The sequence below is a fragment of the Spermophilus citellus genome (assembly GCF_964194105.1).
Source record: "Spermophilus citellus genome assembly, chromosome: 7".
Lineage (NCBI taxonomy): Eukaryota > Metazoa > Chordata > Mammalia > Rodentia > Sciuridae > Spermophilus > Spermophilus citellus.
This window is the reverse complement of record NC_138188.1, coordinates 25,456,293-25,473,071: the sequence shown is the minus strand read 5'-3', so window position 1 is coordinate 25,473,071 and position 16,779 is coordinate 25,456,293. Positions and strand designations below refer to the sequence as shown.

General features: G+C 46.6%; 2 protein-coding genes across 4 annotated transcripts; both read left to right on the top strand.

Moving 5' to 3' along the window:
- The first annotated feature begins 6,255 nt into the window (after positions 1 to 6,255).
- Positions 6,256 to 10,936, top strand: NICN1 (nicolin 1, tubulin polyglutamylase complex subunit). Of its 2 annotated transcripts, none has more exons than XM_081302562.1 (6): positions 6,256 to 6,467; positions 7,921 to 8,091; positions 8,328 to 8,441; positions 9,445 to 9,516; positions 9,825 to 9,929; positions 10,015 to 10,936. In XM_081302562.1, exons 1-6 carry the CDS (start codon positions 6,336 to 6,338, stop codon positions 10,054 to 10,056), a joined length of 636 nt encoding a protein of 211 aa, XP_081158688.1. In that variant the 5' UTR covers positions 6,256 to 6,335; the 3' UTR covers positions 10,057 to 10,936. The 2 variants fall into 2 exon arrangements, with proteins under 2 accessions (XP_081158688.1, XP_081158687.1); XM_081302561.1 differs by having other exon boundaries at positions 6,263 to 6,467; positions 7,915 to 8,091.
- Positions 10,937 to 11,051: 115 nt separating this feature from the next.
- AMT (aminomethyltransferase) lies at positions 11,052 to 15,846 on the top strand. 2 transcript variants are annotated; one of them, XM_081302551.1, is made up of 11 exons: positions 11,052 to 11,183; positions 11,323 to 11,428; positions 11,665 to 11,846; positions 11,950 to 12,117; positions 12,798 to 12,878; positions 13,663 to 13,794; positions 14,172 to 14,250; positions 14,530 to 14,675; positions 14,758 to 14,938; positions 15,405 to 15,560; positions 15,663 to 15,846. In XM_081302551.1, the coding sequence occupies exons 3-11, from the start codon at positions 11,757 to 11,759 to the stop codon at positions 15,839 to 15,841; spliced, it is 1,212 nt and encodes a 403-aa protein (XP_081158677.1). In that variant the 5' UTR covers positions 11,052 to 11,183; positions 11,323 to 11,428; positions 11,665 to 11,756; the 3' UTR covers positions 15,842 to 15,846. The 2 variants fall into 2 exon arrangements, with proteins under 2 accessions (XP_081158677.1, XP_081158678.1); XM_081302552.1 differs by lacking the exon at positions 11,665 to 11,846.
- Positions 15,847 to 16,779: the final 933 nt, after the last annotated feature.

The window sequence follows — 16,779 nt, the reverse complement described above, 5'->3', positions numbered from 1 at the left end:
TTGATAAATTGATAAATTGCTGAGGCTGTTTTTTTTTTTTAATTTTTTGGGGGGATGGGTACCAGGGATTGAACTCGGGGGCACTCTACCACTGAGCCACATCCCCAGTCCTATTTGGTGTTTTATATAGAGACAGGGTCTCACTGAGTTGCTTAGGGCCTTGCCATTGCTGAGGCTGGCTTTGAACTTCCAATTCTATTGTCTCAGTCTCCCCAGCCACTGGGATTACAGGCTTGCCCTGAGGCTGGTTTTGAGTTTGTGATCTTCCTGCCTCAGCCTCCCCAAATGCTGGGATTATAGCCTGTGCCACCACACGGGGGCTTCTTATCTTTTATTTTGAGATAGGATCTGGTTAAGTTGCTTAGGGCCTTGCTAAATTTCTGAGACTGACCTCGACTTGAGATCCTCCTGGCTCAGCCTCTCAAATCACTGGGTTTACTGGTGTGCGCCACCATGGCTGGCTACATCTAATTTTCTTTTCTTTCTTTCTTCTTTTTTTTTTAAGAGGGGGGGGAGGGAGGGAGAGGGAGAGGGAGGGAGAGAAACAATTTTTTTTTTTTTTTTTTTTAGTTTTCGGCAGACACAACATCTTTGTATGTGGTGCTGAGGATTGATCCCGGGCTCCACGCATGCCAGGAGAGAGCACTACATCCCCAGCCCCTACATCTAATTTTATAGTTTTAGATATTGCACTTATGTCTTTGTTAATTTTTGTACATGGTATGAGATAAGTATCGAACTTTGTTTTTTATGTATTTATTTATTTTTTTTTTAAAGAGAGAGTGAGAGAGGAGGGAGAGAGAGAGACAGAGAGAGAGAGAGAGAGAGAGAGAGAATTTTTAATATTTATTTTTTAGTTCTCGGCGGACACAACATCTTTGTTGGTATGTGGTGCTGAGGATTGAACCCGGGCCGCATGCATGCCAGGCGAGCGCGCTACCGATTGAGCCACATCCCCAGCCCGTATTTATTTGTTTATTTGATGATACTGGAACCCTGAGGCACTATACCACTGAGGTATATACCCAACCCTTTTCTTAAAAAATTGAGACAGGGTCTGCTGATGTTGCTGAAGCTGGCCTCAAACATTCCATCCCCTTATCTCAGGCTCCTCTGTCACTGAGATTATAAGCATGTGTCATCAAGCCCATCTCAACTTTATTCTTTTTTTTGTACTGGGAATTGAACCTATGGTGCTTTACCACTGATCTACATCCTTAGCCTCTTTTATTTATTTATTTATTTTAAAGAGAGAGAGAGAGAGAGAATTTTTTTTAATATTTAATTTTTTTTTTTAGTTTTCGGCGGACACAACATCTTTGTTTGTATGTGGTGCTGAGGATCAAACCCGGGATGCACGCATGCCAGGCGAGCGCGCTACCGCTTGAGCCACATCCCCAGCCCCCCTCTTTTATTTTTTATTTTGAGATAGATAGGGTCTCACTAAATTGCTTTGAGCTTTGTTAAAATGCTGAGGCTGGCCTGGAACCTGTGATCCTCCTACCTCTTGAGTCTTTGGGCTTACAGGTGTGTACCATGCACTCTATTTTTTTTTTCTTTCTGTATTTGGGTTTGAACTCCAAAACTATCTACCACTAAGTTATCTCCCCAACACTTTTTATTCTGAGACAGTGTGAGGATGGCCTTAGGCCTGAGCCTAAGCAACTCCATTTTAAAAACTCCAGTTTGAAACCTGCAGTTTCACTAGGCACACCCTCAGAGCCTTCCAGTATGGCCTCAAACAAGTTACTTCCCCTCACCCTGATAAACAGAGTGAAGCCCCTGGCAGGCTGTCCTCTCCTGATAAGAGGGAAAGGCCAGAAGATCAGGGTGGAGACCACCAGACCAGATGATTCTGATCCCAAGGTAAATGATGTCACTGAGAAATCTGGTGGTAGCTGATAAGGTTGAAAGGGGGGTCAAACCCCCCAAATTTAGTATAAATAATAGAGCAAATGAACAGGGATTCAGCCAGCCGAAACAAGGATGCACTGGAGCTAGAGAGCCTAATGAGGACCTGACATCCCATCACTTGTCATCGTTTCCTCAGCCTCTGCTTGATCCTCACCGATCTTAAACTGCCTTGTCTGAGCCACAACTCCTCCCTAAGATCCTCTCCTCAACAGTCATCTACTCCAAACCAGGAAAAGCCTGCCTTGGTTCCAGATCTGGTCACCTTGGTTTGAGTGAGTGCGCATCTTCTGGACATAAAGCTTAAGGCTTAAGACATTTGAACTTTGCATGCAGAGGGAATGTCTGTCATTAGCTTATCATGATTAAGTGGGTTTTGCAGTGCTTAGAATTAATCTAAAATTGTTTGCTGTATTAATTAATCTAGAATTGTTTGCTGTGAATTAATTAATCTAGAATTATTTGCTGTGAACTGATTATGTCTATTGCAGTGCCTAGCATTAAGGATTGTCATTTTCTGGATTAAGAACCTATAGAGGGGGCTGGGGATGTTCCTCAAGGGGTAGTGCGCTCGCCTGGCATGCGTGCATCCCGGGTTCGATCCTCAGCACCACATACAAACAAAAATGTTGTGTCCGTCGAAAACTAAAAAATAAATATTAAAATTCTCTCTCTCTCAAAAAAAAAAAACTATAGAGTGAAACTGTATTGAGTAATTTGAGGGAATAAAACTTTGAAAGGGGCAGAAGCAGTGGACATTCTTTATTTCTCTCCTCAACTGCATACATTGCAATTTTGCTACATCAAGACACTGGGCAATACAGAAAACCCCAATCTCAAAGTAGGCATGGTGGCACAAGCCTTTAATCCCAGCTGAGAGGCTGAGGCTGTAGAATTTCAAATTCAAGGCCGCCTCAGCAACTTAATGAGGCCCTAAGCAATTTAGCAAGATTCTGTCTCAAAATAAAAAGGGCTGGGATGTGATTCAGTGATTAAGTACTCCTGAGTTCAATCCCTGGTTATAAAAACAAAATAGAACCCTATCTCAAGGGAAAGAAAAAAGGACAAAATTACAACTTTTTTTTTTTTAATTTTGTTTTTGGTACTGGGGATTGAATCTTGGGGTACTTTACCACTGAAATACATACCCAGCCCTTTTTTATTTTTAGAGAGATCTCACTCAGTTGCTTAAGGTCTGGCTAAATTCCTCAGGCTGCTCTCCAGCTTGTGATCCTCCTGCCTCAGCCTCTCAAGTAGAGATTACAGGTGCATGCCATTGTGCCCAGCTTCTGAGTTAAGATTTGATGATTATTATCTCTTTTTATTTTGAGGTAATTCTTTCCTGGGCTTTGAGTATTTTCCTCACATGCATGTGCTGATTATTACTCAGCTGAAGGCTCAAGGGGAACCCCTTGGAGTAATCTCTCTTCGGGTTTTGTCCTTTTTAGCCTCTAGCCATTTTTACCTTCTTAAATTATCCAGTTTTGCCTCTTCAACATGGGAGTCTACCAGATCCCACCTGGATTCCTCCTCTTTGTGCTTGGAAACACTCTTTAGACAGAAAGCTGGGATAATCATTAAATTCATTTAATGTCTTGTCTTTAAAATCTTGTGTGAGGGCTGGGGTTGTAGCTCAGCAGTAGAGTGCTCGCCTAGCATGTGCGAGGCCCTGGATTCAATCCTCAGCACCACATAAAAATAAATAAATAAAATAAAGGCATTGTGTCCAACTACAACTAAAACATAAATATTTTTAAAAAATCTTCTGTGACTGATTTGTAATATCTAAAAGCCATTTTTCCATATATTTTGTCTTGTCCTTTAGTGGAGCCAAGTAAGAGGGTAAGTCCTTTCTTGGTGACTCTATTTTGGCTTTAAGTGGAAATTCCTAAAATCAAACAATAATTTGTTCATTTGGAATATACTTACTGTGCCCATCATATACTTACTGTGCCCATTGTATTGCTAAAAGATGTTGGATATAGTCGTTAAACAGAGAAATTTAATTCCTGCCTTCTGCTCTACATGAGCCAGTGTGAAAGACAGGCTTTAGGTGAGGATCAAAATAAAACCTGAAGACCACTATGACAATGTGTAATGACCCAATTAGTCCAAGAATTAAGAAAAGATTCTGAAAAATTCAAATTTAAAACTAGACTAGGAGGGGCTGGGAATGTGGCTCAAGTGGTAGCGCGCTCGCCTTGCATGCGTGCGGTCCGGGTTCGATCCTCAGCACCACATACAAACAAAGATGTTGTGTCCCCCGAGAACTAAAATAAATAAATATTAAAAAAAAAAAAAAAAACTAGACTAGGAGCCTAGCATTGTGGCACACACTTAGAGTCCCAGCTATTTGGGAGGCTAAGGCAGGAGGATTGCAAATTGGAAGACAGCCTGGGCAATTTAGCTAGACCATGTCTCAAAAACTAAAAAGATGTTGGGTCTGGTGGCACACACCTGTAATCTAAGCAGATTGGGAGGCTAGGCAGGAGAATCAAAGTTCAATGCCAGCCTCAGCAACAGAGAGGCGCTAAGCAAGTCAGTGTCTCTAAATACAAAATAGGGCTGGGGATGTGGCTCAGTGGTTGAGCACACCAGAGTTTAACTCCTGATACTCCTGTTGGGTGTGTGAGAGACCTTGCCTTTTGGTTTTATTTCTCCCATAGGGTTTCTCCCTGCTGAAGTTAAGTTTCCATCTGGCGAGAAGAACATCACCTTAATACCTTACCCCTCCCCCTCTCTCCAAAGGCCATCAAAGTCAAAAGTCTTCTTGACCAATCCCCAAAGGACACAGTGCCCAATCGCCCTACTTGAGTTACCATGCCAATCAGCACCCGCCAAGTCACCAAGCAACCCTTCTTAAGCTGAAGCTTGCAAGCTCAGGCTCTCTGCTCTCTTCCTTTCCTTTTCTTCCCCTTCAGGCGGCTCCCCCAATGAAATCTCTTGGTTGAATATCCGACTGGGGTGAGTCACTAGCCTTTCACCCCCCAAACAAACAAACAAACACATACACTAAAAAGAACTGAGCATCTAGTTCAGTGTTAGAGCACTGCTGAGTTCAGCCCCTAATACCAGCAACAAAACAAAACAAAAACAAAGACTAGAATAAAAGTGTGGAAATGTGGGTTAAGAGTAAGATGTAGAGTGTCCTGGGTAGAGCAGAATGTGAAGAGGCTAGGAAGGAAGAAAGCAGTATGTGGGAGGAACTTGAGTTAAGGTGCCCAGTTGGAAAAAGTGGAAGGTACTGACCAACTTTTTGGTAGGGGCTATTCATGTTCCAGATCCATGGACTTATTAAAAGAGTTGTACTTGGGTCTAAAATCCAGGGACTCGGGCTGGGGATGTGGCTCAGGCGTTAGCGAGGTCGACTGGCATGCGTGCGGCCCGGGTTCTGTCCGCCAATCATTAAAAAAAAAAAAAAATTAAAATTCTAAAATAATAAAAATAATAATAATAAAAATAAATAAATAAAATCGAGGGACTCAGTGAGGATTCATATTGAAAAGGTCAACCTACCAGAATATAGGCAATGGATTGGAGGGGCTCCCTACCAGAGAGCTATGAGGTTAGATTTATCTGCAATGAGAGGCCACACAAGTCTGTGTTTGTCGCTGTGCTCTTACACCAGGAGCCTGAAGGCCAGAGCCTGTCTGTACTCTCTGGATGCCTTAGGCCTGTAGTCTTCTTGGATTTGGGGAAGTCTCTGTTCCAGCATAGGAAACTTCCCTGAAAAGGAAATATCTCAGGAACCTGGAAGGATCTAGGAAGGGAATCATTAGCTTAAATCAAAATAGAGATGAAAATGGCCAGGAGACTAAAGGTTACAAATTGTTTCCCCTGACAATGGTCGAGGAGGAAACAGATTATTTCCTATCACTGAGGGTTTCCAGGCCTGGGCTGGAAAGTACAACTTCTTTAGGCCATTCCTTGGTCTGAACTTTGCGATCCTCCCGCCTTACTCTCTGGGAATTACAGGCGTGCGCGACTGCACCAGGCATCCTCAATCCCTTTAAAAAAAAAAAAAAAAGTCTAATATCTATCTTTGCGACTAATGTTGGCCAGTCGCTACGCTCACTCATGTTCATGGCTATATATACAGTTAAGTGGCTACTGCCCTACCGAATCAAATAGCAGAGATTCAGAGAGACTGGAAGTGCTACAAGTGGACATAAAGGTTTGGATTCTGAAAAAGTCGACCGTTGCAGATCGCAGCGGATTGTGGACTTTAAGGTTCCCATCGTCATTGGCTAAAGGAAAACTTCCGCCGGCACTTCCGACTCCTGGCCTGCCTTAAACGCCGGTGATTGGCTAGCCTGGCCAAGTGCGAGGCTTCCCGGGAGTTGTAGTTCTTGGTTCTTTGCTCGGAAGCCAGGAAGGTTGGAGGCTCTAAGCGACGACTGAACCTGGTCGCGGCTGCTGGCATCATGTCCCGCGTGTCGGTGCCCTGTCATGTGAAAAGCACTGTAGCCCTGCAGGTGGGCGACGTACGGACTTCCCAAGGCCGGCCTGGCGTGCTGGTTATCGATGTCACCTTCCCCAGCCTAGCGCCTTTCGAGGTGAGCACGCCCCTTGCGCGAGACCCGGGCGCCTGGGCGGGGCAACTTGGAAACCTGGGCGTTTCCCAGAAGTAATCATTTACTGAAAGCCTCTGTATTCTTGTACTGCCCTTTGACCTTACGAATTAATAAATCACTGATTTACTTATTTCTTCAATAGAATATATAGTGTTTATTAGAACTTTCTGCCCTGTTCTCTTCCACACCTCTTCCCCGCATCCAGAAGAGCACTGGCACCAGGGTGCCAGAGAGTAGGGTATATGATACTGGAAATACTACACACACACACACACACACACACACACAGACACACACACACACAATTAGAGGTAAGAGATCAGGTCAGTCCTTGGTCACAGCTGGGTTTAGTTAACAATGATTTACCGTGAAACCTACCTGCCTCCCCATTCTTGCAGTCTCTGTCAGAGGTCAGGTGTAACTCATTTCTCATTAGAGACTCCCAATGATTCCAGGTTTTACTCTCCAATTGCATTTCTATATCAGCTGGCAGAGTGACTGAACACTGAGTGATCTCAGCGCAGAGGATAAATCCTATTTCTAAAGGACTGGCATTCAGAGCCATTCTTTGTCTTGTCCTCACTAGCTCTCTGGGCCCCATGCACTTTGGGTTACAGTGTGTGGTTATCTTCCAAGTTTTTCCTTATTGTCACCTGGTAAACTATTGAGAGGACCTGACAGTGGAAATTCTGATTTAGTAGGTTTGAGGTGGACCCTGGACACCTGTATTTTAAAAAATTTCTTTGGATGACTCTGATGTGTATGCAGACACATGTTAAACATGTGGCAAGATCTGCACTCATGGTTTGTTTGCATGCACTTACTCATTTAGACTGTGGGTTCTTCTATTTTTTTTCGAGAGAGAGAGAGAGAGAGAGAGAGAGAGAGAGAGAGAGAGAATTTTAATATTTATTTTTTAGTTTTCGGCAGACACAACATCTTTGTATGTGGTGCTGAGGATGGAACCCGGGCCGCACGCATGCCAGGAGAGTGTGCTACCGCTTGAGCCACATCCCCAGCCCATAGACTGTGGGTTCTTCTAGAAAAGCAAAATTGTGTTTGGATCCTAGCGGTGCTTGTTGGATTGTTTAGCAGATGAGTTGGAGATGTGGCTCTGTGGTAAAGTGCTTACCTAGTATACTTGAGGCCCTGGGTTCAATTTCAGCACTGAAAGAAACAAAAACTAAAGCAAAACCAACAACAAAATTGTTTAGCAGGGCTGAGGATGCCCCTCAGTGGTAGAGCACTTGCCTAGCAAGCTCAAGGCCCTGGGTTCAATCCCCAGCACTACAAACACATACATACCTACACACCCACACACATACACACACATTTAGCAAAAGAGTGCATTTCAAAAGAAAGAAGATAGTGTCTTTGATCCTTTCAGACTCTGGGCTTGATTTGTCATGGTGAGTTGTGTGTGCTCTAGTTGCAGGAGATCACATTTAAGAATTACTACACAGCCTTTTTAAGCATTCGTGTCCGTCAGCATACTTCAACACACTCACCAGCGAAGTGGGTGACCTGCCTGCGGAACTACTGTCTGATGCCTGATCCACACAGTGAGGAGGGAGCCCAGGAGTATATATCGCTGTTCAAGCACCAGGTCAGCTTGACCTCAGCATGGCCAGGGAAGCCAATATGAGGACTTAGAGATGTGGGGGTTAGATCAGTACACCAGGAGGGAAGAGGGGGGAAAGACTTGTTTGGGCTGTGGCTTCCAGGCATGTTCCTTGGAACAACTACCGTTTTTCCTTTGCAAAGAACTTGCTCACTGCTGTTTGGGAGGTTCCTGGGAAGTGAATTGGGTCTTCTCTGGGTTCTTGTTTGTGTATATGTCAGATGCTGTGTGACATGACCAGAGTACTGGAGCTGCGTCTGATTCTACGGCAGCCATCACCACTGTGGCTGTCTTTCACAGTGGAGGAGCTGCAGATCTACCAGCAGGGACCAAAGGTAAGTGACTAGCTCAAAGCTGTTGGTTAGCCATTTTCACAAGAGGCTTCCAGGTAGGGCTGGAAGAGTTGGGGCAGTGGGATCCGGTGGGTGAAGAGTGAGGATAGTGAGACTCCGGAGTCTTTCATGGAAGTTAGTTGCATGTGAATGCTAGAAGTTTGTGAGGAAAGGTGGGGCTCTGTGTCCATATTCCTTGGCCATTTGATGGGGTTCATTTTTTTTTTTTTTTTTTGTCTTTTTTGGAACTGGGAGTTGAACCCAGGGCTTTGCAAATGCAAGGCAGACACTTTTCCACTGAACTACCCACCATTTTCAGAGTTGGAGTCATCAGGACACACTTTCTCCACCCCCTCCCTACAATTGGAGATTGAACCCTTGGGGCACTTTACCACTGAGCTACATCCCCAGCCCTTTTTCTTTTTCTTTCTTTTTTTTTTTTTTTTTTTGGTGGTACTAGGGATTGAAGCCAAGAGCACTTTGCCACTGAGCTACATTCCCAGTCTATTTATTTATTTATTGATTGATTGATTGATAAGAGAGAGAGAGAGAGAGAATTTTTTTAATATTTATTTTTTAGTTTTCGGCGGACACAACATCTTTATTTGTATGTGGTGCCGAGGATTGAACCGGGCCGCACACATGCCAGGCAAGCCTGCTACCGCTTGAGTCACATCCCCAGCCCAGTCTTTATTTTGAAACAGGGTCTCGCTAAGTTGGTGAGGCTGGCCTCAAATTTGTGATCCTTCTGTCTCAACTTCCAGAGTTGCTGGGATCACAGGCATGTGCCGTATCCAACCAGAAGAAACTTTTTTGCTGCTTATGTTTCTGGGGCTTCCTTCTGCATAGCAGGAGAACTTAGTAGTCTGATTGTTCCCTTGAGCTTTGTGGGCCTCTTGAACAGGATTTTTCCAGTGTCTGAGGCTCAGGGCCCCTTATCTCTGCTCTCAGGTGCCAGAATTATCCCACTATGCCTTACTCAGAACAGTATGCCTTTGTTTTGTAGAGCCCCTCCATGACCTTCCCCAAGTGGCTGTCTCACCCAGTACCCTGTGAACCACCTATTCCTCTCCCTGAGGTAAGCTTTCACCCTGGGTCTGAACCACATATGAATGGCTCTGGTGGCCCTTTCTATAAAAATCTGGGGCTGGACCCAAAACCCTTAGTTCAATTTATGACATTTTCGTGGGAACACTTTGGGATTTGCGGTATCTCTGGTGTTGGGCTGGGCTGCCTACCAAACATCAGGCCCCAGCCTTGTGTTTCACAAGTCATCTGGAATACTCATCTTAACTAGAGGGTTCCATAGGCTATCTTGGCCTCTTTAGAGCTCTAAGGGTACTTCTTGGGAGAGACTCATGGCCACTGACCCCTCCTTTTGAGCAGGGTCTTCCAGACCCCAGCAGGGTGTCTTCTGAGGTGCAGCAGATGTGGGCACTGACAGAAATGATCCGGGCAAGTCACACCTCCACGAGGATCGGCCGTTTTGATGTGAGTGACTTGTTTCCTTGTTTGGCTTGCATTTGCCCTGAGCAGGTCAGACCTGATAGTTTTTTTTTTGTGTGTGTGTTTGCAGGTGGATGGCTGTTATGACCTGAACTTGCTCTCCTACACTTGAGCAGTGGCTCCTAGCTGAGACATTGGTCTTTCAATGCCCATCCAGGCTTGGTTTGGGCTACCAGAGGCAGAATTGTGTATCCTGTGCATTCCAAGTGTTGCTTGCATGCCCATTCTGTCTGGGCCACATTTACAGATTCAAGATTCTTGGGGCTTACTGTATTACTTCAGCATGAGTTCCTAACAAGGATACACTCTGTCTTCCATCTGGCTGCAACACAATTCCTTCTTCTACCTTAAAAATACTGAAAATTCTTGAGCACCCTCTGCCCCTTCTGCCAACAAGCACACCCCTGTCTTCTGCCAGTTCCCCTATCCTGACTGCAGTGGGCTGGGATGAATCTGCTCCATCTAACCCTAGAAGGTTACTGTTCCCTTGGCACTCATTTATTGGGAAGCTTGATGAAAAGGTGCCCCATTCATTCCTCAGTCCCCCCTCATGGCCTTCTTTCCCTTTGGTGTTATTCCTACAAAACAAATTTCCTGTTTAAACTCAGCTGCTACCTGCCTACCAGGCAAAGCTGGAGATCTGGGTATCCTGAGTTCCTAGATCCCTGAGCTGTCTCCTGGATGTGTTCCATTGGGCCTGGACAGGTGCCTCTGGCAATACTGGATCCTGAAAATGAGAACTACAACCTGTGTGCCATCTGACACAGCTCAAAGCATATCCATGTTTCTTTTCTCAGTTGGTTCTTTGCATTTGTGCTCAGCATGAGGGGTCAACCTTGGTAGGTAGGTGGGATCCAAGTGAGTCACTGGTGCCTTTTAAGAGGCTAAGGTACTTCATCAACCTGGGCCAACTGTTGAATGATGCAGGCACTTCTTCCTTCATGTGAGAAAGTCCTGCTTACTTCCAGTTCTTCCTGGCTTTGCCCCTGGGGGAGTATTATGAAGGCATACTGCAGGTTGTCTCAGACATGGCAAACTGGACGTATGTGGCATAATAGTTTTCTGGGGGAAGTTTAGTCGAGTCACCATTTGGTTCCCACCCTCTGTTCTCACCCATCAGCCTTCTTGCAGGTGGTGTCTATCTTCAGGGTCATTTACTTAGCCCCACTCAACTTTTTCTGAAAGGATGATGACCATAGACCTGTGTTCAGGAAACAATACTCCTCAGTGTGTGTATATGTGAGTAAAGAGGACCCTGGGGTTGCAGGGATCATATGATATTCCCAGCTATGTTCCCAGTACCCAGCACAGGACAAGATCAATAAATATTTGTGGAATGCATGATTGTGCTGGCTGCCTGTGTGTTCCTGTGCAATAGTTGGAGAACCCTACATGAGGACAGGCTGCAGTGGTGCTCTGCCTGCCAGATTCACTCCACCTTCTTGTGACCTCTCCACTCCTCTATTTGACCTTACATTCCTGAGGTACTGAATGTGTGATTCAAGCCTTTCAGCCCCTTGCAAAACTTTGACCCTTTGGAGGCAGGGCTGGGGGAGGGCTAGCCTCCAGCTTTGGTTCTAGGCAGCCTAGTCTACTCTGGACTGCCTGACCCGCCTGGATTAGGTCTTGCTTGAGGCTGCTGGGAGTGGTTGCACGCTCTGAATCCCAGCCTGCCCTCGGGGCTTCCCGCCCCCTTTTTGATCCCCTGCGCCTTGGGAAGACCCGTTCGGGCAGGGGCTTGGACTACATCTCCCGGCGTGCCTGGCAGAGTGGTGGCCTCTCTTCGCCCTCTGCACTAGTTGCCAGCGGACGATGCAGCGGGCTATGAGCATGGTGGCCCCTTTGGGTTTTCGCCTGCAGGCGCTTCCCTCGGCCCCAGGTCGCCCTCTCAGTTCCTCGCAGGTGGGATAAAGGGTGTTGGAGGTTTGCTGCCGGTTTTGGTGGGTGGGGGAGGGATGCAGCCAGGAACTAGCGCCCTGATGGCATTAAACCCGGTTGCCCACAGGATGTGCTCCGCAGAACTCCGCTCCATGACTTCCACCTGGCCCATGGCGGGAAAATGGTGGCATTTGCGGGTTGGAGTCTGCCTATACAGTACCAGGAAAGTCACATTGAATCGCACCTTCATACACGGCGACATTGTTCGCTCTTTGATGTCTCTCACATGCTGCAGGTGAGCTATGAGAGTGTGTCTGCTGCTGAAACAGACCTTCCTCGACCGCAGTGTTGCACTCCTCGGCTTTGTTTTCTGGGAGCGGGATTCTGAAGACAGCCCATAAATAGCTGGAGGTCTAAGGGTTTCTTGGCAAGGTCAAGGAACTCAAGGGGCTGGCTGATTAACTCAGGGTTTCCTTGATCATCTGTGTGTGTTCTCTCCTGCCTGTTTTCGCTAACTGTATACCTTAATGCCCTGGGTTTTCCAGAGCTGGTACAATGCACCGGGTTGGGTATTGGTTTGGAAAAGTGGGTATTTCAGTAAAATGCTGTATCCCCCTTAAGTCCAATCACACTCTAGGCTGGGAAATGGGAGTGGGAGTGAGGGGTGCAGAACTGAAAGACCCACCAATTACTTTGGGCTGGACTGTCTTGTGAATTGAGAGATGCCTCCTTGCCTAGTGGCTTTGTGTGTGTTTGTGTCTGTGTGTGTGTTACTGGAAGCCAAACCAAAGGGTGCTCTGCCACTGAGCTACATCCCCAGCATTTTTTTATTCTTTTGAGACAGGATCTTGCTAAATTGTCCAGGCTGGCCTCGAACATATCTTCTTCCTGCCTCAGCCTTTCAAGTAGCAAGGGTCTAGTGGCCTTTCAGATGCAGCTATTGCAGTGGCCTAAGGCTTTTGATCTCTTTCCCAGACCAAGATATTTGGTTGTGACCGGGTGAAGCTGATGGAGAGTTTAGTGGTTGGAGACATTGCAGAGCTAAGGCCAAATAAGGTGAGCCCTTTTATTTCTGCTCAATGGGTGTTCTTAGTCACGAGCCAGCAATCAGGCTGGGTCCCTGCCTTAAGCTTGAGGACATAGACATGGATTAGATATGGATTCTTGGGCCTTAATGTCTTGAGGAACTCGGATCTTAGGTCATTTCCAGATGCCTAGCCAGCTGTGGGATGCAGTCCCAGCATCATCACATCAGGCTAGGAGGCCAGAAACCAAGGTTTTATGTATAATTTCTGGCCTTTCATGCTTCCTATCCCCTTGCTATTCAAAGTATGGTCCCTAAGCCAGCAGCCTCACTGCCTCGTAGGATCTTGTTAGGAATATACTCTCAGACATTGCTCCAGACCTCTGAATGAGAACCTTTATTTTGGCAAGATCCCCAGGTGATTCATGAGACCTTACAACCTTAGGTTCTTCATTCATTTAATGGGAAGGCTAAGGCCAGCCTTGCAGTATTTTGGTGGTTTATCTGGGATGAAGATGGACTTCAAGGTTTTTACCCATGAGCTGAGTTGTCTGGGTGGGATGAAGCAGTAGGTATTGGATATCATAGATTAAACGTGAGATGGAATTCTCAGTACTGTAGGGCATTGCCCAAGGTGGGGAGGAGTTGAAAACTTGGTGCATGAGAATCAAAGACTCTGGATTTGAATCTAGCCTTGCCCCTTACAACTTGTACAGCCTGAGCTCTGGGCATGAAGGTTCATGAGTTTGTGGTGTCTGCTTACCCTTGGCTTTGGTTTTCTGGACCTAAAGCAAAAATGCTCCACTTTGATGCTAGGGGACACTGTCGCTGTTTACCAATGAGGCTGGAGGCATCTTAGATGACTTGATTGTGACCAATACTTCTGAAGGACACCTGTATGTGGTGTCCAATGCTGGCTGCTGGGACAAGGACTTGGCCCTCATGCAGGTATAGCCTTTCTGTGTTTCAGGCACTTTTGTTTTCCTTTTTCATAAAGCAGTATTCCTTGTTGTCCAGGTCACAGACAAGAGGCTCAGAAAATGGCTCAAGAGCAAGTCCTCCCTGAAGCATGCCAGGGTTTGGTTGTGGGTACTAGGGAACATGGGGAGGTAAAAGTGACCCTGGCCACTAAGTGAGCATCCTCTGGGGAAGGTAGAAGTGACAGAACTGAGCATAGATCAGCCTTACCATCTGGTAGATGTGTGACCTTGTAAGATGGGAACCAGCCTAGTATCTCATTGCTCAACACTGCAGTGTCCAGCCTATGGTAGGTGCTCAGTAAGTGGTCCCAGACACTGGTGTGGTGTTTCTTTTTTTCTTTTTAGGACAAGGTCAGGGAACTTAAGAACAGGGGCAATGATGTGGGCCTGGAGATTGTGGATAATGCTCTGCTAGCCCTGCAAGGTGAGCGGTCTGGGCTAGATTGAACCTAACCTTTGTCTTCCTGGCTTCATCTACTGCTTAACACAGAGGCCGTTCAAAATGAAGGTGTAGATGGTATGATATTTGTGTGCCATAATTCTAAGGTATCTTTCCCCCCCAACTATTGTTGGACCAGGGGCAAAGGCATCTTCTCTCAGAGAACTTGCTCAGGACTTACTCTAGTCACTGAGTAAGGGCTATAGTCTAGCTTTGAGTGGGGGCTGGGACCAGGGCTCTTGGTCATTGGCTTCTTGGGTCCAGGCCCTACTGCAGCCCAAGTTCTTCAGGCTGGTGTGGCAGATGACCTGAGGAAATTACCCTTCATGACCAGTGCTGTGATGAAGGTGTTTGGTGTGTCTGGCTGTCGAGTGACCCGTTGTGGCTACACAGGAGAAGATGGTGTAGAGGTATGTCAAGTGAATGGAGGGCAGTGCAGGGTACAAAATTTGTAGGAGCAACTGACCACCTGCTCTCTGGTGTCCCATGCAGATCTCAGTGCCAGCCTCTGGGGCAGTCCACCTGGCAACAGCTCTGCTGGAAAACCCAGAGGTGAAGCTGGCAGGGCTGGCTGCCCGGGACAGCCTGCGCCTGGAAGCAGGCCTCTGCCTGTATGGGAATGATATTGATGAACATATCACACCTGTTGAGGGCAGCCTTGGTTGGACATTGGGTGAGTTGGGCTAGCACTGAAGGGATTCTGCAGGTTGGAGTGACCTTTAATGAGGTCAGCCGGCTTATAACTGCTCCTAACAGTTGGAACAAACCCTCCATTCCCTGAAGGTCTACTGTGGCTCTGCCCATTACGAACTGAAGACCCTCAGCATGGTTTTCTGTGGGTAGGAGGTGGTTGGCTGGCTGACTGCAGTGCAAGAGAGGAATCAGCCCAAATGATCTTTTTTCTTTAAATATTTATTTATTTATTTTAGTTCTCGGCGGACACAACATCTTTGTTTGTATGTGGTGCTGAGGATCGAACCCGGGCCGCACGCATGCCAAGCGAGCACGCTACCGCTTGAGCCACATCCCCAGCCTCCCAAATGATCTTGATGGATGTCACTTGGGGTCCTTGTATCTGGGACCTCTTGTGGCCAGGGCTTTTACAGGCTGTGACTTAGGTCTGATGTATCATGTTCCAGGGAAGCGTCGCCGAGCTGCTATGGATTTCCCAGGAGCTAAGGTTATTGTTCCCCAGCTGAAAGGTGAGGTGCAGCGGAAGCGTGTGGGATTGATGTGTGAGGGGGCTCCAATGCGGGCACACAACCCTATCCTGAGCACAGAAGGCATCATGATTGGTAAGTGATCCAGGGAAGCTGGGGAGCCCTTGTTCCTTCCCCAAAAGTGTTGGGGTATTAGGCTGGCATGGTGGTATTGACACATGGCCTATGCTTGGACAGGTACTGTGACCAGTGGCTGCCCCTCACCCTGCTTGAAGAAGAATGTGGCAATGGGTTATGTGCCCTTCAAGTACAGTCAGCCAGGAACACAGCTGCTTGTAGAGGTGCGGCGGAAGCAGCAGATGGCTGTGGTCAGCAAGATGCCCTTTGTACCCACGAACTACTACACTCTGAAATGAAAAAGGCCCAGGGAAGGGCGCTCCTCTGGGAGTCTATCTCTAGGGGGCATTCATTAGGGCTCAGTCAGGATAATGAGGAAGAACTCACCAGGAGTGGGCAGCTAATTAGAATTTGGCTCTAGTCTGTTTGAGGAGGCCACTGAGACTACCCCTAAACCCCAATACATGCCACTGATTTCAGCTCACCCTATGTCCTATTTCAGTTCATAACCCCAGTAACTCTACTCTGCCATAAGTGCTGGCTATAAAGCAAAAGCTCAACTTTGTAGGGAGAATACCTGCCCAATCTACCTCACCAGTATCTCACATTTCAGAGGGCTATTACTATGGACAGTGTGAGCTTAGCATACCTCCTTCACTTTGCTTTCCATGAATGCAAACTGCTGCCTCTCCCTGTATAGGAATGATTCTTGAGTCATAGATCATTGGCTTAGTTATTCCTATGTGTAAACCTGGGGGTGAGTGAGTAGACATGGACTCACTCTTCCACATTCCCTATTTGGCTTGGCCCGCTGCCCAGTAGCAAACCATGGCAAATTTACCACCTGAGGTGACCTTCACCCCTGGGACCCATAACTAGACTTTACTGATTCCTGAAAAAAATTAAATGAGCTTATTCCTTCCAACTTGCCATGGTCTCTAGCTTCATTGTTCAGGGTTCCTGGGTTGTCAACCCAATGCCCGCATTCCTGGCCTCCAAGATGGGCTTGGAGTAGGTTCTCCTTGAGAGAGCCAGGTCTATAAGAACTAATGGGAATACTGTCCTTGTTGGGTGCCCACCACCATTCCTCCAAGGAACTGGCATTACCTCTCATCTCTGCAAATTATTGTACTGTGGGTCCTGAAATCTTCAGCAGTTCCCCCACCAGTTGCCCCCTGTGCATGTACACTTGCCTTGTTTGAATAACCACACAAACAATGCACTTCTTTGTTTAATA